The sequence below is a fragment of the Trichosurus vulpecula genome, chromosome 5, assembly GCF_011100635.1.
Source record: "Trichosurus vulpecula isolate mTriVul1 chromosome 5, mTriVul1.pri, whole genome shotgun sequence".
NCBI lineage: Eukaryota > Metazoa > Chordata > Mammalia > Diprotodontia > Phalangeridae > Trichosurus > Trichosurus vulpecula.
In genome coordinates this window covers 158,852,012-158,874,308 of record NC_050577.1, presented here as the reverse complement: position 1 = coordinate 158,874,308, position 22,297 = coordinate 158,852,012, and the positions used below count along the sequence as shown (strand labels likewise).

General features: G+C 33.6%; 1 protein-coding gene across 1 annotated transcript in view; it reads left to right on the top strand.

The window, feature by feature from the left end:
* The window catches only part of PCLO (piccolo presynaptic cytomatrix protein), a 328,283-nt gene that overhangs the window by 86,405 nt on the left and 219,581 nt on the right, over positions 1–22,297 (top strand). Inside the window, exon 4 of the mRNA XM_036760651.1 lies at positions 10,523–12,722. Within this exon, the coding sequence (XP_036616546.1) occupies positions 10,523–12,722 (2,200 nt within the window). The remainder of the gene's footprint in view (positions 1–10,522; positions 12,723–22,297) is intronic.

Below are 22,297 nucleotides of genomic sequence, written 5' to 3'. Positions count from 1 at the left end.
GGGAAGCCATGAGGCAAATATGAAGGGAGAGAGCATTCCAGGAAAGGGGGGAAGTCAGTGAAAATACAGAGTTGGATGACACAGTACTGTATTAAAGGAACAGCAAGAAGTCCACTTAATCAATATCACAGAGCATTTAGAAGGAAATAAAATATGGCACAGTGGATAGAGTGCTGAGCCTAAACTCAAAAAGACTCATCTTCCAGAGTTCAAATCCTCAGATATTCACTGCTGTGTAACCATGGAGCAAGGCACTCAACCATATTTGCCTCAATTCTTCATCTGTAAAATGAGCTGGAGAAGAAAATGGCAAACTATTCCAGTATCCTGGAAAGATAGGAAGGGTTTAGGATATGAAGGACTTTAAAGCTAAAAAGATGATTTTATATTTGATCCCAGATGTTATTGAGAGCCACTGGAGTTCATTGAATACACGAGTGACATAGTCAGACCTTCATTTTAACAAGATAATTTTGATGTTTAAGTGGAGGATGCATTTGAGTGAGGAGAAGCTTGAGGTTTCATTAGGCTATTATTAATTACAGTAGTCCACATATTAGGTAATGAGGACATGAGGGTGTGAGAGAAGAGAAGGGATTGTACACAAGAGATGATATGCAGATAGAATAGATAGGACTTAGATGTGAAAATGGGAGGGAATAGTTTGGGGGGTCAAGGATGACAATGAAATTATGAGTGTAGATGACTGGAAGTATGGTGATGTCCTGGAATATAATAAGAATGTTTTGGGGCAGTTAGGTGGCACAGTGAGTAGAGCACTGGCCCAGGAGTCAGGAGGAACTGAGTTCAAATGCGGCCTCAGACACTTGACACACTTACTAGCTATGTGACCTTGGGCAAGTCACTTAACCCCACTTGCCCTGCCTTCCCCCCTCAACAAAAAATAAAATAAACCCAAAACAAAACAAAAATAAAAACAAAAAAAGAATGTTTGGAAGAGAAGGGATTTGGGTTTGAAGAGGAAGATAATCAGTTCAGTTTGGGATATGTTGCAGTCCAAGATGTCTAAAGTATAATTGGAGATGCAAAACTGTTCAGGAATGGATAAATAAATATGAAAAATATCTACTTGGAGATAATAACTGAAGCTATGAAAGCTGATGAGATTATCAAATTAAATCATATTGAGGAAGAAGGGAAGAAGGATTAGAACAGAAGTGAGGGGACCATCTACAGTTAATGCTCTCAACCTGGATGATCTAGCAAAGCACTTGATGATCCCTCAGGGCCTACTCAGTTTTGCATCCTATGATACATAATTTGTCATTGAATCTCAGGACTAATAATATTTGGGAAAATGCAAGTAGAATCCTGTTGTAGTATTATTGAATTCTACATAATGGTGTTTTATTTGGATGCTGATTAATATCCCACACTGAAACTTCATTAGATGTGAAAGGACAAAAAATACCTTTTAAATGAAAAATTTCACAACTCTCATTGTTGGATAGTTTTACACTATATTTGTAATGTTATATAAATTTAATGTAATTTATAGTATTTGGCACTTAAAATGTGCTGATAATTTCAATTGGAGGACTCTAGCAATACCCTTCACTTTGAGTTTCATAAGATTGCTTTTTCTCACCTTCCTTTATCCACTCTGGAAGCACAAAGGAAAAACAAGCAGTACGACACCTAAGTGAAATATTTTCATATATGCCAGAGAAAATACAAATTGAGAAGCAAACAGCCTTAAATTAATATTTTTCAGGCTGAGAATTGAGTTGTTAGACCCAGCTTCCTCAAAACCCATCCAAGACATTTATTAAGATTCTAATATTCCCACCAGATATTTATGTTCTAGTCTTAGATATAGGATATATATCCTTATTATATTCCAGGACATCGCCATACTCCCAATCATCTACACTCATAATCTCAGTGTCATCCTTGACAGCTCAAACTATTTTCTCCCCTTTCTATATCTAAGTCCTATCTATTCTACCTGCACAACATCTCATATACATGAAATAGATCTAAGGCACTTGCGAAGGGGTATATAAATTTGTTTTATATAATTGAGCACAAATAACAAATGAAGTATTAGGACATTAGTAAAATAAATCAATAAGTAACTGAAGAATAAAAAAGATTGTTAACATGCATTTTTAAGGAAGGAAATGCTGTAAGTAATAGAGGATTAAGATTAGTACAGTGGAGAATGGAATGTACAAAGGTGAGAATTAAGAATGAATAAGGTACATAGAGGAACAGTGAACATATTTATTTAGCTTAAGTTGGAGAGTACATGCTGAGAGATGCAAAACAAATGAAAGTTATAACTTATAGAATGCAGATTTTTTAAAAAAGTTTCTTGAATATCCAGTTTTATAAAAAAGCATTAAGCAATTTGGAGTGCATATACAGTCATTGGAAGCCACTGGAAGTTCTTGAAAAGGAAAGTGGCATGAAAAAGAATTTCAAACAGATTTATTTGGCATAGAATAGAACAGAAAAGGAGGCGCATCTAGAATGTTGCTGGATTCAGCTACATGTGAAGTGATGAGCTAGACTAAGGAAAGAACTTTGGAACTAGAGAAGAAATTAGTTTTATATTACAGGTGCCCAATTAGTAATATTTAATGATTAATTGAATTGGAGAGGAGTAGCAAAAGGAAGGTTTAAAGTGACTCTATATTTGTGAGCCCTAAGAAGTAAAAAGACCCTTAACATGTTATTCCTTCTCTCCTCTCCTTTTCCCATTTCTTCATGTTTTCATATTCAGTCTTCTTTTATTCATATTGTTATTTTCAGTCTTTAAAGCAGCTATGTGATGCAGTAGAAGGAGTGCTAGGCCTGGAGTCAGGAAGACTCATCTTCTTGAATTCAAATCTGGCCTCAGACACTTACTAGTTATTTGACCCAAGGCATGTCACTCAATCCTTTTTGTGTCAGTTTTCTCATTTGTAAAATGAGCTGGAGAAGGAAATGGCAAGCCACTGCAATATCCTTGCCAAGAAAACCTCAAATGGAGTCACTAAGAGTCGACATGACCGAAAGAACAGAAGAACAGCAAAAACATTCGGTCTTTATTTCATAAAATGAGGGGTCAGGTTAAATGATCTTTAATCACACTGCTATGTTTTTGTACTCTTTCTAATCTGCTTACCGTAGTGATGTATTGGTAGCTGTTAAATAGAATGACTGCTGCCTTAAGTGCTCTATTTGATGAATCAGTTTTTTGGCCATAAACAGCTATGCTTCCTAAATTCTCAGCTTTTGAACTTTTAATGTTGAACTTTTAAATCACTTCTTTTGACCCCTGATTGAAATCATCATCTTATAACATAAGTTTTGATTCTTATTGATTCTCCATTTTTTTGCTGCAATAAAGTTGAGATAGATAGCTGATCAATTCCCTAAATCGGAGGTAGAAAATTCAAATGTCAAAAAGGTGAAGAAAACAATTTTCAGGGAGTTACAAGATCTAAAAATTTCCATTTCCAATACAATAAATATTGCTGCATGATGTATGTGTAAGACCAACATAAACAGAATTCTAAAGGGGGCGGTCCTTATTTTTGACAGTACAAAAGGATGCTGAGGCCAAAAAGACTGAGAACCAATGCTCTAAAGAATATTTTGATTTCTCACTTCAACCTTAGATAGCCCTTGGATGGTATTCACATTGTCTTTTTAGCCAGTTCTAAGAACAAAAAGTTTATGTTGAGGGATAGAGAGATTTCATACCTTTTGTTTGATCATATAAAGGCCTTTTCATTTTAAGGAAAAGAGGACCATGATATTGGTTAAGACACAAATTCTCCTCTCTTTGAAAAATTTTGCATAGCATTAGAACCAGCTGTAGCTATGGAATCCTTCTGGATTGAAGCTGTCTTTTATAATGAACCTTAATGGGGGAAATGATCTGGACTGGTATATTTTAGACATAATATTCCTCAGAAGTCCCAAGAATTTTACAGGGGATAAGATAGGTTTTCTCGAGGAGTTTTATTTATATATGTGTAATATCTGAGTCAAAGAAAGTGCCAATGAAGAGAGTAGCTATATTTTCTCAGGTTTTAAACACTTCAATAGGATAAAATTAAAATAGCTTGTAGAGATTTGGTGTTTAGCCCTATTCCATCCCCTTTCATTGGAAATATGGCTACTTAATTTGATTCATTATCAACAAATAACTAAATGAAGAAAAATTAACTTTTAAAATTCTTAAATAATCAATTTTAAATATTTTACAAAAGTTTTTGTGATTATAAAAAAACCCTCTTGGGGGCCTTCTGGAGAATAAGAAAACAATGAGTCTCTCAGTCTGGTGTTGGTAATAATTCAGTTTAGTGAGGAAGAAACTAGTTTTCTGCTTGACTGCCCAGCTTGGAGCAAACTGATTACAGGGAAGAAAACTATGGACAAGAGGCCAATGAAGGGAAAGCTTAAAGCTTAGGAATGTCATTGTTGAAATACTAAGTGCCAGGCATGCATTTTTAATTAAGTAGAAATTTAGGTTATATCTCTACCATTTGACTTTGCATAAATGCCTTAAAATCTTGGTTTTATAACCATTAATCACCTTTACATTCTGTCTCTTCCTTTCACTAGTTCTGTAGACATTAAGTGCTGGGGGGGAAAAGCAACAACAAACATCTCTTTTAACAACTGGTTGGTGTTTACTTTTCCAAGGCAATTATGATTCACTGCTAGTCATTGATAAAAACATCTACCATTGATCAATAATGCAAGGTCATTCTAGTAGTGATGATAATCCTTTGCTGGTGCTTTTCATCTTTAGTCCTAAACTATGATTCAGTCTCATTTTTTTTTACTAGTTAAGAAAATGGCTGTGTCTGACTTTTATTGGAAGATATTTTCCCCCTTTTGTCTCCATATTATTGCTGGTCATTTTTAACTTTTTTTGCAAGGTGTTTTAAAGTGATTTTTTTTTTCAGTAGGGGCCACCCATTTTATTCCAGTTTACCAATGTCTCTTAGAGAAATAGAAAATTCTTGAGAACTATAACTGATTTTATTAGTATATTCAATTCTGTATATAAGGAAATGTTATATATGCATACATATGCATGTATTATATATGAGTATAAGCACAAATACACATAATGTATTGTTAAGGCCATGAAAGCTTTCAGAGGTTAAGACTGTATGCTTAGACTTTTGGAACTCCATGTATATACACACACACTACAACGAGTATTAGTATAGTATAGGACAAATTACAAGAGGCTAAGAGAATGGATCTATGATAAAAATCCAACTAGTTCCCCAACACATATACATTGGTTGTCACAGAAAATACACGTATGTGTATATGTATGTATGTACATATACACATACATGTATTTTCTGTGACAACCAATCCACATACATATACACATATGTGTATTTTCTGTGACAACCAATCCCCCAACATTATGCATATGTAGTAAGGGTGCCATTCAAGGGATTTTATAAATTGCTCTAGAAGTTTTGGAAGGCCTTTGGAATGAAGGAAAATGTAACCAGTTCATTAAATGAGGGACCAGAAACTATTAAAACCTCCTAGACATCCAAAGAGACACCCAGAATTGGGGTGCAAGGTTAACCTTCAGGGCTACCTTTCCTTGCCTTATTTATTTGCTCCATTAATATCTCATTGAGGATGGTTGATTGATTCATAACCATTTCATACACACAGGCTTCACCCTTTGAATTTGCATTTAAAATTCACAATGAAGACAAAGACAGACGAACTGAGCTGGGAGATTGGACACATACAGACTGTTCAGTGGAAGAAAGCATACACAGTCACAAGTTTCCTTCAGGGAATTGTGTGCAGCAAAGAACCACATACACTATACAACCATGTGCCTTAGGGTACTATTTAAACCCAAGGATAGCTAAACCCTGCTCAAAGCAAGAGGATACAATAATGTGAGCTAAACAATAGTAATAAAATGATGGAAGAATTACTTGAATAAATGGGAGCTGCAGCTAAGGAGATATGAAGAACAGAGCTATGAATTAGAGAAACAGACCCCAGACCTTGACCTTCTCTGGTACTATGAAGAATAGAGATGCTACAGGTCCTAGGAAAGGGGTGAAGTCTCTACCAAACCTAACCCTAACCCTTATGGGCTCATTCTCATGGTGATAACATTCTGGAGGACTGTATATGTTCTTTGTAGGAGGTAGGACTAATCATCAGAAGGGAGGATTGTTTAACACTTTAACACCTTACAGTGTTTTTACTCCCTTCAAATCAAGGGTAGTACTATAAATTTAGATGATTATGTAGATCCTTGGGGAAATTAAAGCCCAACCGACTGGGAATAGAAGATGGCTTGACTATTATGGGTCAAGATTTGAATATTTTATGTATTCAGCTAGGTGTATAATGGCTAAAGCACTGAGATTAGAGGCATGAAGATCAGAGTTCAAATCTAGCTCAGATTCTTACTAGTTGTGTGACACTGAGTCAGTCACTTAATAATGCTTCCTATAAAATAGGTATAATGTAACTCCTTTCTTAAAGGATAATTGTAAGAATCAAATAAAAAAGTGCAAACTTTACAAGTGTTAAATAAATGTTAATTATTGCTGTCATTATTGGATAAAGCCTTCCCATCTTTAATAATTTTTAAACGTATTTACATGAGAGCTCATGGTTTTTTTTCTTTAGATAAACATGAGTCAAATTATTGTGTTTACAGTTGAAAATTTTGGTAGAAGTGTGGGTCAAAAAGAGAGTTTGTGTGACAAACTCCATAGTTCATCCTGGTCTATGTAAACCTAGAGTTTTGATTCTGGGACATGGGTCACATTCATAAGACAAAGATGGAGCAGACATGATATGATAGCAGTTCATCTTCAAAAGAGTTGAATGATTTAGGGAACTGCTAAAGCAATATGAATCAATGGATTGATATGATCACAGAGAATCCTGCATTAATAAAGGAATATATTCCAGAAAAATGGAGGTGATAGTTCCAGACAGTATTCTGCCATAGTCAGACCACCAATAATGTGTTCAATTGTAGGCACCATGTTTTTAGAACAACATTTATAAGACATAGAACATCCAAAGGAAAGCTTCTAGGTTGAGCGTCAAAATCATGCTGCTTGAAGATAAACTTTGTGTAGGGCATAAAAGATATCTACAAATATTTGAAGCATTATATGGAATGTGGAATAGTTATTCTATCTAGTACATTTACACCCAGGGAGAAGATAAAAATTTCATCTAAATATGAGGAGAAGCTTCTTAACAGTTAAAGCTACCAAAAATGCCATCAGCAGTTTCAGGAGACAATGGATTCTCCATTAAAAGTCTTTAAGTAAAATTTGAATGACTACTGTCAAGTTTATCTTAATAGAGATTCTTCTTGGACTAGTGTGACTAGATGGTCTCTGAGGTCCTTGACAGCTCTAAAACAGTGTAGCTCACAACCAAGGCAAATTATGTAATTTGTGTAAGAAAGATCGAGGTCACAGCTTTCAGCCAATGTTAGAACCCAGATCTTAAGACTTCTAGTCAGGTGCCCTTCCTATGACTTTTTCTACTAAGTGTTAAATGAATTTCATTTGTGTTTGGGTTATGTCTACATGTGGATTACAAGATCTTTAAGGGAAGATTCTGTATTTATTTTTAATTTCCCTATGTCATTTATCATATTGCCTCAAAAATTGGTTTTTGGTACATGTTAATCTTAATGAGAATACACAAGTCTATCATTCACATAAATAAGAGAAATATTAAATTCAAAGCAATGACTTATCCATGAGGATCTCCACTCCATATGACTTTCCATGTTGATGCTGAACCATAAATAACAACCTTTTTTTTAAATGAAATCCCTTGAGAAATTCCCACTTAACATTTATGTGACTGAGACCATATCTTCTTAACTTGTTGATGGGAATGTCATACAGGACAAAATAAAAAGGCCTGCTAAAGGCCAGTTAGATTACATCTATTGCTTTTTCCTTATCTGCATGGCCTTTTGCATTATCAATGCAGGAAATTAAATTGGCCTGTCATGATTTTCTCTTTACAAAACCACGTTGATTTCTACCTTCTGCCTTTCGCTGCCCATCACTACAGATCATTGTGGTTTATTGTTTGATGACTTGTATTAGCAGTTTCCCAAGATACTGACCTAAGTTGACCAGTCGTTGATGACCCAAGTGGTCTTTCTTTGCTCTGAAATAAGAAAAAGGAAAAATTAAGGTTATAATATGATACCATTTTCAAGGATTTTTCTATGGATTACATTTGGTTTTTCCTTCCTCTTAAATATATGGAGTAAAAGTACTCCATTTCTTCGAAATAGGTTTCTTCCTCCCACCTTTCAATGTTATTCCTCTAAATGGCAATTAAAATCTAGGATCTTCAAATGACTCATAGTCCATTTCTTAAATTCAAATACTCATAAACAATTTTACTATGACTAGCATTTACTTCTGTGTGAGTGTGTATATGTGTCTGTGTTTGGGGAAAGGGATGGTTACATATTAGTTGTGCCACACCAATTAGGTTATGAACTCCTAGAAGGCAGGAACTATTTTTGTTTTTGTTCTTAATCATTCTTTGTATCCCCAGTGTTTAATATAGTGCTTGGTATATGGTAGGAGCTTAGTAAATGCTTGTTGATGTCTGATATTGTACCAGACTAATAAGTATAGGAATTGTATTAGGGTTGCTTGTACTTAACATCTCTCACTTAATTCTCAACAATAATTACTTGATTATAAATGGCTAAAGGGTAGAGACTATGTTCATTTTATCATTGTGTCCCTTACGTGGCCTATTGTGATCCCACAGCATATAGTGACTGCTCAATCAGCTAGTTTATTAGAGAAAGAGAGGAAAACAAGCAAGGGATGTGTCACAAATATGTCTTTAACCCTTAAGTAATCTATGGATCATTTTGGCTGCATCATTTATGAATTTGTCTTGTATCAGTAAGTATATTTCTAGCTTGTATACTGATTTGTATGACTGGCCTTTCCTGATTTTTCTTTATATGGAAAATTCCTTCTTGCCATAGACTGAACCATCTTTCTGTGTTATGTATAATCCTTACAACAATTTAACAGTTACAGGTGAGGTATCATAGGTAACATCTCTTCTCTCTTTCAATTGCAAGTGTATGTAACTGAGTCACTACTATGAAATGTTGTCTTAAGTAATTTTGGAAAGTAGAATTTAGCCTGTGTCATTTGTTTTTCATATGAATTCACCATCATATATATATTTAGTCTTCCTTTTCCTTTCCCTGTTTCAGTAATCACTGATATTGGTATTTTAAAATATCCCTAATTAAAAGTTTTATGTATAGCAATTTTAGTCCCTTAGTGTTGTGGCACTGTGAAAATATTAAAAACCACTAGGATAGGAATATCTTCCCAAGAAAAACATCATGAACATTAGAGCTAACCATTCATTTATCAGATGGAAAAACAAGGTGGTAGAGCAATGTTTAGGGACTCAGACCTCAGGCTTTGAGTACCGTTGTTGTTCAATCATATTTGACCCTTCATGACCGCATTTGGGGTCTTCTTGACAAGATTGCTGGAGTGGTTTTCCATTTCCTTCTCCAGTTTATTTTACAGATGAGGAAATTAAAAGCTAACAGGGTGAAGTGACTTGTCCTCTGTCACACAGCTAGCAAATATCTGAGGCCAGATCTGAACTCAAGAAGTTAGTTTTTCTGATTCCAAACCCAGTGCTCTATCCACTGTACCACCTAGTTACTCCCTATGAGGTTTGCTTCCACTTTACTGATTGTGTGGTCTTGGGTAAATCATTTACCATCTCCGAGATATGATTTATCTATAAAATGGGGATAATAACCACTATATTGCCTGCCTCTAAGGGTTGTCCTGAAGATTAAATGATATCATTATAAAGCACTTTGAAATCCTAGAATGGTAAATAAATATGAGATGCTATTATTATACTCATTTCCATATTTTCTCATAGAGGAGTCTCTTTTATCTCATGTTTTTATGGTCTGAACTATTCATTAAGCAGCATCTTATTACTGGGAGAGCTTAAACTGAAAATGCAGCATTCTTAACTTATTTTCACCATTTCAAATTCACAACTATTTTGAGTGATGAACTTGCATTTTCACTAAAATATAGTTTAAATTTTTGAATGGCTAGCAACAATAGTTAACATCTTGAATTTTTAAGACAAATATATGCATACACATATGTATGGCTTCAATTTAAATGTTATTATAAATATTGCCTTTTAAAACTGAAACCTACATAAACTTCACATGATAACATTTTAATCTGGCAGATAATATAAAGATGCATATGCACACTCAAAGGCATAAAAAAGAGCATTATGCTTCATTTAGTTGTGTTTGATGAAAATAGAGACAAATGAAGTAGAATGAGGAAACCAGATAAAGAATGAAGAATTTGATTATTGTAGTCATAGCTGTCAAATAAATGAAAGAGGGAATTTTTTAAATTCCAGTTATGAATTTTTTCTTCACTTTTCTGATTCATTCTCCTTTTCTTTTAAATTATAGACCAAAGGATCTCAAACTATGGCAGCTTCTGGCACCCAGAAGAAAGTAAAGAGGACACTACCAAATCCACCTCCTGAAGAAACTTCATCAGGGACCCCATCAGCATACAGCACCATGGGTTCCGTTTCCCGAAGAAGAATCTGCAGAACTAACACAATGGCAAGGGCCAAAATCCTCCAGGATATAGATAGAGAACTTGACCTTGTGGAAAGGGAATCAGCAAAGCTCAGGAAGAAGCAAGCTGAACTGGATGAGGAAGAAAAAGAGATAGATGCAAAGCTGCGATACTTGGAAATGGGAATCAACAGAAGAAAAGAAGCGCTATTAAAGGAAAGAGAAAAGAGAGAGAGAGCCTACCTCCAGGGAGTAGCTGAGGACCGTGATTATATGTCAGATAGTGAAGTAAGTAGTACTAGGCCAACCCGGATAGAAAGTCAGCACGGTTTGGAAAGACCAAGAACTGCACCCCAAACTGAATTTAACCAATTTATGCCACCACAAACACAGCCAGAATCTCAGTTAGTTCCCCCAACAAGTCCTTATACCCAGTATCAGTTCTCCTCCCCTGCTCTTCCTACACAAGCACCAACTCAGTATACCCAACAGTCTCCTTACCAGCAGCAGCCTTTATACCATCAGCAGGTTTCCCCTTATCAGACCCAGCCTACCTTCCAAACTGTGGCAACAATGTCCTTCACACCACAAACACAACCTCCACCAACTCCACAGCCCTCATATCAACTCCCGTCCCAGATGATGGTGATACAGCAAAAGCCACGGCAATCCACATTGTACTTGGAGCCTAAAATAACATCTAATTATGAGGTCATTCGAAACCAACCCCTGATGATAGCACCTGTTTCCACTGAGAATACTTATGCAGTTTCCCACCTTGGCAGTAAGTATAATAGTTTAGACTTAAGAATAGGTTTAGAGGAAAGAAGCAGCATAGCAGGTAGTCCAATCTCAAGCATATCAGCAGATTCTTTCTATGCAGATATAGAACATCACACACCACGAAATTATCTCTTAATTGATGATATTGGTGAGCTTACTAAGGGAACGGCAGCATTGACCACTGCATTTAGCCTTCATGAGAAGGATTTGACAAAAACTGATCGCCTCCTTCAAACAACAGAGACACGCAGAACCCAAGAAGTTACAGATTTTCTGGCACCTTTACAAACTTCTTCTAGACTGCATTCCTATGTAAAAGCAGATGAAGACCCAATGGATGATCCCTATGAGTTGAAACTTCTCAAACAACAGATCAAGCAAGAATTCCGTCGTGGTGCTGAAAGTTTAGACCATCTTGCTGGTCTTTCCCATTATTACCATGCAGATACTAGCTATAGGCATTTCCCCAAATCAGAGAAATATAGCATTAGTAGACTGACACTTGAAAAACAGGCAGCAAAACAACTTCCAGCAGCAATCCTTTATCAAAAGCAGGCAAAGCATAAAAAATCACTAATTGACCCCAAAATGTCAAAATTTTCACCAATTCAAGAAAGCAGAGATCTTGAACCTGATTATTCAAGTTATATGACTTCTAGTTCTCCATCAGTTGGAGGAATTTCCTCCAGGGCAAGACTTCTTCAGGATGATATTACATTTGGCCTTAGGAAAAATATCACAGACCAACAAAAATTCATAGGATCATCACTCACTTCATCCCTTGGAACAGGCTTGGGAACCTTGGGTTCCACAATCCGGTCAGCATTGCAGGATGAGGCAGACAAGCCTTATAGTAGTGGTACTAGATCAAGGCCTTCTTCTCGACCCTCCTCTGTCTATGGACTTGATTTATCCATAAAGAGAGATTCATCAAGCTCTTCTTTAAGACTGAAGGCTCAAGAGGCTGAAGCATTAGATGTTTCTTTTAGTCATGTGACACCCTCTGGCAGAACTAAACCTACAAGTCTGCCCATTAGCCAGAGCAGAGGAAGAATACCAATCGTCGCTCAGAACTCAGAAGAAGAAAGTCCCTTGAGCCCCGTTGGCCAGCCTATGGGAATGGCAAGAGCTGCAGCTGGACCACTGCCACCAATATCTGCTGATACCAGAGATCAATTTGGATCAAGTCATTCCTTGCCTGAGGTTCAGCAGCATATGAGAGAAGAATCACGGACTCGAGGCTATGACCGGGATATAGCATTCATCATGGATGACTTCCAACATGCCATGTCAGACAGTGAAGGTAAACTAGGCCCCAAGCTGTTACATTCCTATCAAAACACAGATCCTCATTTCTCTGCATGTCTAATTGTCCTTCTCCAAGGACTTATTCTTCCTGTTTTCTTGGTGTGGTGTTTGTATATTTATTTTAATTTCATTTTTTGTAAAAGGAGAGTCTGTATTGTGTGTAGATTTGAAAGCATGTTTTATTTTCACTCTTTTGTTATTGTTGTTTGTTGTTGATATTTCTCTTCCTGTTCTGGTTTCCTGTTGATTTCTTTGCATATGTTCTGTTATCTCCTTATCTAAAGTCATTATCAAATAGCTACATTTAAATAAAACATGGTCATTCCTTACATTCATAGATGGAATTTAGTCCCTGAAATTTAACTTAAAATTTTTCTTTCTAAAATTTCTTTATACTTTTGGAAGACCATGATCAATTTCCTTCAGTTTGCTTTGTTAAATTAATAAGTCTTACACCTAGTGGTATTTCCCTGCTGAATTTTATCCTCTGCAGTTTTATTAGCTCCTATCTTTTCATTTAAAAACCATATTTAAAGGTTAATAAGACTCAATCAACCAGCAATAATTTGAAATTCCTCTTCAATTTAAATAGTTAGAATCATAGAACTTAGACCTGAAAGCAACTTCAGAGTTCATAGAATCTGACGGAATCATTTAATTATTATTTTTAGAAAAGTTTATATAATAATAAAATTATATTTCTCTTGGTCTATAGAGGGCCACTGGATCAACCATTTTAATTTTATTGACCAGTCAATTGAATTACAGAGTCCATTTGACTGATTTTTTTCCTTTCATTTAATTGTTGTTTGAATGAATTGATTAAATCAGCTACAGTTTATGGCATCATATGTCTACAGCTTTTAATATTTTTGCAAAATTTTTAAGTAAGCATCATTTTAAAATTGTTGTTGACTTAGAAAAAGGTAAGATGATCCTTCAACAACCATTAAAAAAATATGCCACTATTATCAGGGAAACTTATTCATTTCAGGTAATTAAATAATAAAATGAAGAATTATGAATAATGATTATAATATAATATTTCATTAAGCTAAATAATACCCCAAGACTCTGTCTACCTATTGACAAAAGAGGTCAATGAAATACCAAAAATTCAGTCAGACATCTTGGATGTTTTCTTTGCATGTTGTCAAAACATGTAGATATTTCTAGTATACAGCTATGTGGCATTATTTATCAAAGCTTACAAAAGACTGAATTGTTGATTTTTCATGTGATGAGGAAGTACTAAGTATATGAATTGATATTTCTTGTGGTTGTCTAAGCTCTGTTAAAAGAAGTCATCAATCTGACAGTAAACATTTACAAAACATAGAAAATGTATTGATTAAAGCAATGCAAGAAACATGTAAGATTTAACATGAAATCTGTTTAAAATATAAAGCAGAAAAAATTAATGAAAATCACTTGAACAATGAATGAAAGAAATTGTAAAAACAATAAATGCTTGCTATAAATTTTCACATTATTGTGTTAATGTGTCATAAAATAAAAATGCATGTCTTTTACTCCTTGTAAATATGATTATCTCAGTAGAAAAATATGCATGACATGAAATGGTATAAGTTTTCTTTCATGATTAATTTATACTTTCCAATTAGCAAAATATTTCTGTTCAGCAGTGTCTCATTTTGCTTTTAAAATATTAACTACTGTATTGTAATATGAAATAGAAAACATTTTTTCCAGTTACCTCACAGAATTCATTTTTGTTTCACCATATGTGCAGCCACACTTTCCTTTCCAACTCACATCAGTATAATAACTTATCTACAGGTGCTAAAAGAACCCATTGAAAAGTGGAAAATTCAGGGTCTTACCAAATCAAACATTCACTTATTAGTTCCTTTTTTGAACTCAAATTTTTTTGTAAAGCCTATATATGAAGACATAGCCTTTACAGTCATTTTTCCAAGTGTTCCAAGATTCCATACACCTTGAATAAATTCTTAAAGTGGTTAATTCATATATATATTTTTTTTCTATATTGCACAATGCAATGGCTATAACCACCCTAGCTTGACAAAAGTCTTTCATTATGAAATATAAGGTAAGTAAAGGAGCAGGTCTTTAAACCAAGATCTTTTACACTATAATAAAGTTAAATTACAGGATCACAAAATTACTACAGATTTATGCTGTTTTTAAAAGTGTAATAGAGTATAGTGACTATGGATGAAACATAAACTCTGTGTGCCTCATACAGTGCCCTTATATTGGAGTAATCACAGCTCATTACCAAGCTCACAGAGTTACTTATCATTCTTTCCATAAACCAGAATTGTTGTTAATGGAAATTATACAATCTTGGTTCATTTTACATGATGGTAAAGAGGCAATTTTTCCTTTTAATGAGTATAGTGCAGTGTGAGGAAAGAAAGATTGGGCCAATTCATGTATATTTTGACTATAATCTTTAACAGTAAAAATAATTTGGGGATGTTTTTGTTTTATATATTACATGAAATTGCTAATTAAAATGGCAAGTATTTATGACAGGCAAATTAATTATTTTTTCTTTTAAAGAACACAATTTTGTTAGATCCATTATATCAATAGATTTCAGCTTTTGATGCATTCTAATTGATTGTATGTCATTCCTATAGTGATACTTCCAGTAAAACTGATTATTGTTCTCATCTAGCTTTCTATATTTCCTTTTATTTTCTCTGACTTGCTTTTATTACTGAAGGTCTGATTTGATTTATTTTTTTACTCAATTTATCAAATCATTTAAACAGTCAGAAAATGTAAATGTGTCAGTGATGGATTTATATGAGCAAAACAATTGGATAGAATCTGAAAATAAAGTTAATCTCTTTGACTTTGGTTCACCATAAGCAAGGGAGTATTCAAATATATTAGTTCATTTTCTCATGGAACTATCATAAGGAGTCAAATGAAATTAAAATAGTCTTTCTTTTGTTTATTTTTTCTATAGTTTTATAGAGGCAACCTAGGAAGCAAACTTCTTTTCCCATACTTATAAGTAAAACTGTACATTTTACAAGTGAATTCAATCTATGCACAAAAATACGCAGTGAATTAATTTACTTCAATTGCTAAAAATTTTTATTTTAAGATGTTAATATTAGAAACAAAGAAAGAATGAAAAAAGAGTGTGTGCTGGGATAAGTTGGGAGGCAGATAGAGAAGATGATTTGAATAAACAAATGAATATTTTTGTAACTTGTTTAATCCAAAAATAGATCATTGGGTATAGTTTGTATTCTTTCTTCAGAATTACATATCATAATAAATTTCTTTATTTTTATAAATTATTAGCTAGAGCTAAAATTGATCCATCATAAGGCACAATATAGATTGTAAAAAAGGATTTAGTAACTTCTAATGAGGACCCTGGGGAGAGATAGGTTTTAATGTAACAAAATGTATGCTTATCATAATCAGAAGGATATTAAACATCCTCTAAATGTTACTACTATTTCTCTTCTTTTCATGTAGACATGAATCATTTTTTTCTTAAATTTTGTATTAATACACCAGTTCATTTATTCACCAAATTTTTTGAGTATTTGTTATGTCCATGGCATTCTGAGAGACAATATAAGGAATACATAATAAATCTTCTTATCCTTCAAGAAATTCACAGTCTAGTCATAAAGGAAAAGTAATACACAAACATATATCTATAAAACACGAAAAATGTAACAAAGCAGAATATTTAGGAGTTCAGAGAGAGTAATTCTACTTATGATCAAATGCTTCAAGGCCATCAATAATAAGTTGGGCCTTAAAGGATAAGTAGGATATCACATTGATCTGAGAGAAAAGAATATTACTGATCTTAGTAACTGTCATAACCAAAGGGCTGGAAATAGGAAATTTAAGGCATTTATTAGTACCAATGAGAATTTCATTTTGGTTACAGATAAGCACATGGAATGAAGGAGCAATGGGAAGTAAAATTGGTAAAAGGGGAGAAAGATTGTGGTAGATAACCTACATTCAAATGTCATAGAAAGGAGGTTGAATTTTAATTGCTTGGCAATCTGAGTCATTAAGAAAGATACAGGGAGAAAAATGGTAGTACAATGTCCAGGAAACCATGAGGTTAAAAAATTTCAGAGAGCTAAGATGCTGCTGAAGAGTCAAAGAAGCCAAGGACTTAATAAACAAAAAGTCACTGGGTTTAGAAACTAGATAAGTATCAGTTTCTAAGAGCTATTAATTTAGAAGATTTCATGAGTATTTAAATAATTTAAAATGGATTTCATGTGCATGAATACATATATGTGTATACATACATACTTATGCCTACACACATACATTGTGCTTAAGGGGTTTTTATTCATATTTATTATGATAAGGTAGGGAACCCTTCCCCAAGGCCAGTAAGCACATAATTATAAACTATGCATCAAGATAAATATCTCAAAAATACAGGTTTATAAGCTCCTGAAACAAGTTCTCCTTTTCACTCATTCATTCAAATAGAAATCCATTCCAATGTAAAATAAATTTTCTACTCAAAAGGGATATGATTTTTTTAATGTTAGACAACTTAAGCTGGAGAAATGACCTATTTAAAAGATGTATCATTTAAAATATTGAGAGACTAAAGAGATAAATGTGACCTGAATTTGGAAGACCTAAGAACATACCTAAGAGTTATCTTTATGAGAAATGTTAAGTGATTTCCTATTTGCCTCAATAGCTTTAATTCTTAGGCAAAATCCATTTTATAATAATTTTGCATTTTAGAAATTGAGGCCAATAGTCTATTTTTTTCCCTCAGGCTTAGAAAGAATGTTTAGAAAATTGCAAGGAGGACCACTGTCTGAAGTGTGTGGATTCCTGTTCTCTGTTGTGCAAAGAAATTAGAGAAAAGGTACACCTAGTCTTGCCAAAGAAACAGTTATGACACTTTATCTCCATAACCCTACATCAGGAACTACATTTTCAAAGGAAGTAGACACGTGCTTGCTAGACTGAGGAGAATGCAACATGGATGTGTTTGTAGAAGACCCCTGTATCCCATTTTCAGAGAACATGCCCTCAAAAATGGAGTGAAAGGAGGATATTAGAGTTGAGAAGTTGACTCTAATGAATAGAATGATTGTGCAGAAGTGTTATGACCCTAACAGTAAAAAAATTCCACCAATTGTCAATGCATTTGTATTTATTTATTTTAAAGTAGAGATGTGTTGCTATAGAAAAGTAGACCCTCCACACTTAGAGGAAAATGGACACAATCTTGTGCCTACTATGTGTTTAACACTGTATAGTACCTATGAAGTATACCAAGTAAGAACTTTTGCCTACAAGGAATTTACAAACTCATTATGAAGGAAAGACAGAAACCCATGAGACAAGAGAACAAAGTACAACATAATAAATTGTCAAACTTCCAGATATGATTGATACATGACAAAGGAATTGAGAGAAGCCAGGAAGAAACTAGTGTGGAATGGAATAGCCAAGAAAAACTTGTTTTTCTTTTTTTTCAAGGTTATGCATTTGAAATAGTTCTTGTAAGACTGGGAGGACATAAATATGCATAGATTTCAATTCCCTGCTTCCACAAAAGATAGGTCATTTCTAATTTTAAAAAAGCAACATAAGTAAAGATCCATGGAATGCAATTCAGTCTATCTATAGGAAACATTTAGGAGAATGGCCTTATTAGAGTTGAGGAGTAGTAAAAAATGAAGTTGAATAATTTAGATGAGAAAAGATTCTGAAAGTACTTTGCAAGCCTTACCTTAAATTATCAACTTAATTTGGTATTAAATTATAGATCCTTGACAAATGTGATGTTTTAGGAAATGCAGTACAGATGAGTTAAATGTCAGAAAGAGTAAAAACAACAAATAAGCAAATAAAATGAGAAAAGTTCCATAATGATCTAGCAGATTTGTAGTAATCCATATATGAGATGATAAAGACATTGTCTGTGATGGTGGCAGTGAGAATTGGGAAAGAACAACATGTCCAAAGGGTGTTGAAATTAAGAAAGAATAAGAATTTGTAGGTATAAAAGTTTCAGTTGTTTATGTGATCCATCATGTGACTGTATTAATGAATGGGTGAAGTGAGGGTGAAGATGAAAATAAGTTTAGATGAGGAGATGATTGAACTGTGAATGATAGGTGTCAGAAGTGTTGTCAGGCTGGATGTCAAAATTGGTGAAGATAGCAGAATATAGGCTAGATGGGAAAAATGTCAAAGGTGTCAAAGTCATTGAAGTAGAGGATAATATTGCATTGTAGAGTTTGGTATATTAATGGATTAAGGCAAATTAAAATTAATGGGTTGCATCTAGAGTTAACGATGGATCAGTTGTCTTGAAAAAATATGGAGATGTATTAAAGAATCATTTATAGCATAAAAACAAAAGTGGATATTAGTTTTAAAATAGTATTAGTAGTGGAGAGTAAGGCACAGAGTAATGTTCTTTTGGAACAATTGAATTTGAATGTAAGGTCTTACTGAGAAAAAGCCACTGATTTCATTGTGTTATTATACTTGGAGGAAATCCAAATTTCATCTAAGAAGTAGAAGGAAATGAGGAATATTGTTGCAGTAAGAAGAAAAAAAAGGCTAGAGATGAAGTAAATTGGACTAAGATTTCAAATGAAAGTAGAATTGATGGGGTCTTGAACTAGGACAGGGAAATTGATGATAACAGATTATAAAATAATCATGTTAGGAGGTAGGGTGAGGGTATGTTAATAATAGTATGAGAGGGAATACTAGTTAGACACACTCTTATTATCAGAGGAAATTAAAGGTTAAGCCACCCTGACATTCCAAATGGAATGCTGATGTGGTTGTGCTTCTGTAAACCTTCTTAGTTGCAGTTGGCTGTCTTGGTTTGTGGTCAAGATTTCTGGTGAGTTGAGTAAGATTCAATCTCCCACATAAAACTCAAGGTACTAAAGAACTCTAAAGTGGATGTCTTACTTATATGCAGTAGGAATTATAAGCTAGAGCTCAATTGAAATGTTGAGGCAAAAGTGAAGTCAAATTGAGAGTCAGCATAAAGGATAGAGTAGATACTATGAGAAGTAATGCCCAAAGATATGATGAAGAGAGAAAAATAAACATCAAAAGACTGAGGTTTTGGAGTATGTTCATATTTGGGTGAGGCTTTTTAAAAAGGGGGAAAAATGAGACACCAAAGGAATGACCACAGAACAGGAAAAGAATAAGAATAATTATGTCACAAAAAGCAAAGGAGAAATGTTGGCTTAAAATGTCAGAAGTCATGGAAGAATGGGGAGAAAAGGAGCATTGTCAATTTTTAACTCAAGTATTGTGATATGCTGTGATATGCATTACAGCAAAGATTCAGTTGATGTAAATCCACAAAAAGAAAGTTTTCTGAAGATTTACATGATAATTTGCCTTCTCTATCCATTATTTAGTCCTGTGGAAATAATAAAATTATTTTTGCCTCACTTTGAGCCCAAAGGACATATTATTTTACTCCAAAGAAACAAAAGATAATCATGCCAAAAGTCAAAGTAATAAAAAATTGAAACACTGATATGTAATTTCACTTGATAAATACTCTGCTTGCAAAAGTATTCAATGTATCATAGATTATTTTAGATTTATTTCAATATGTTATTTAAAACAGTTCATATCTTATACCATTTCATGGATTTTTTAAAGAAATAGATATTCTCCAAGTGCTTTAATGTTTTAAGATACAATTTTTTATTTTTGTTAATCTTTTTTAAATTATTTAATTTTTTTCATTTATTTCATCTATTGAAAGGGTACTCACATTTCTGAGGGTAAAATGAATAATTAAAGTAGGAATTTATTTTCACTAACCTGAAAAATATTAAACGTTTGATGAGACAAATAAGAGCTCTGAAGCAATTTCTCTAGACTAAGAAAAAACTTTTAAAAGTACTTCATGTGATCACATTTCATTAAATGAGGTTGTTTTGAAGCTGTTTCATTATATATCTTTGGTGTGTATAATAAAAATAATAAACAACTAAACATAACTTTTGCAAATTATAGATGTAAAAATCTTGCCTTTTGAAAGCTAAAATACACTAAAGGGAAAATTTTCCCCTGGAAATAACATCACAACATAGAAAAATTATTTTAAAAAGCATCTAATGGACTAGTTTCTCAATCTGACTCCTATAAAGGATATGACTGATTTTTCCCTTAATGAACTAACCAGTTGTCCAGTGAATTGATAAAACTCTTTCTTTTGGGGGGCAGCAGGTAGGTGCCACATAGACTTTTAACTTTAAGGCTGGGTCCTCATCATGTAACAGTTTTTGGTTTTTTGTTTGTTTTTTCTCTCCCCATGGCTTGAGGTTTTTTTTTTCCATTTCCATTAAACAATATTTAACTATCAGTTTCTATGTCATCGTAAAAATTTCACCTCTTTTCCTTGGAGGACATCCCTCACCTCCACTCTGCAATGCAGTATAGAGTGTTTCCTTATGTTCTTGATATGTCTTCATAAGGGAACCAGCTAAACTTACCAATTTAGTAAAATGACTTGTTTGAATGTCTTTTTTAAACTATTGAATTGATTAATATCTTACAGAATTAATTGGCTATATTAATGTGAAGTTAAAACAAACTAAGTGAACCCAAAATGTCTTTGGGTTTCTCAGTAATTTAAGAACTGATCATTTAATTTGTGAGAGAAAATAATGGAAAATAAATATTATTGGCCTACTTTTTTCAGCTTTAGGGAAATGTTTATAGCCAAGAGTAAAGTAGAGACACTATTAGTTGCTTTAAAGTGGAAACATTTTAAAATTAATTTCCTTATTTGACATTTTTACCCCCTAGTATTTATAATTCTGTTTGAAAAGGGAAAAAAATTCACACACTCACACACATACAAAACAAACTAGAAATGCAAAATTGAACCTAGTTGGGATGGCAACCACCTAGTTCTCAAAGCAAAATATAAGTTTCATGGTTGGTATATTTTTGTACTCACAATGTGATTATGTCTTAATGTAGTACAAATATTGTTATCCATAATATAGGGGAGCATAATATATAGTATTCATTGACTTCATCTCAAGAACAGTGCCTCACTAATGTATCATGCATAGCTCAGAGTAGCATGATATGTTAATCTTACCATTCGACTTCATATGAGGAAGTATTGGAATCTGCCTTACACTGGCAGCATTAAAGTTATAATACAGAATAAACTAAATATGAGATGTTGCTACCATCTAATTTATTTGGAAGGCAGAGATATGCAATCAGGGTAATTTGAGGGAATTTATTCTATAAAACCTCCATTCCACTTCCATATGCATCTTTCCCCTCTAAAGTATTCAGTTTGTTCTGATAGTATATATACATGTTTACCAGAATTGTTTAATTTATAACTGAAAACCTGAAAATGAGCAATATTTATAAGGTAAAAAAGAGATGTACAGAAAACAAAAATTTCAATTTATCAATTTACTAATAAAGTAAAAGCACACAAAAATGGCACTCGGAATCGGTGCTATAAAGAAAGCATAGAGAGTATAATTAATCAAATCTTATCTTTTATAAAGTTCTAAAAAATGACTGAAA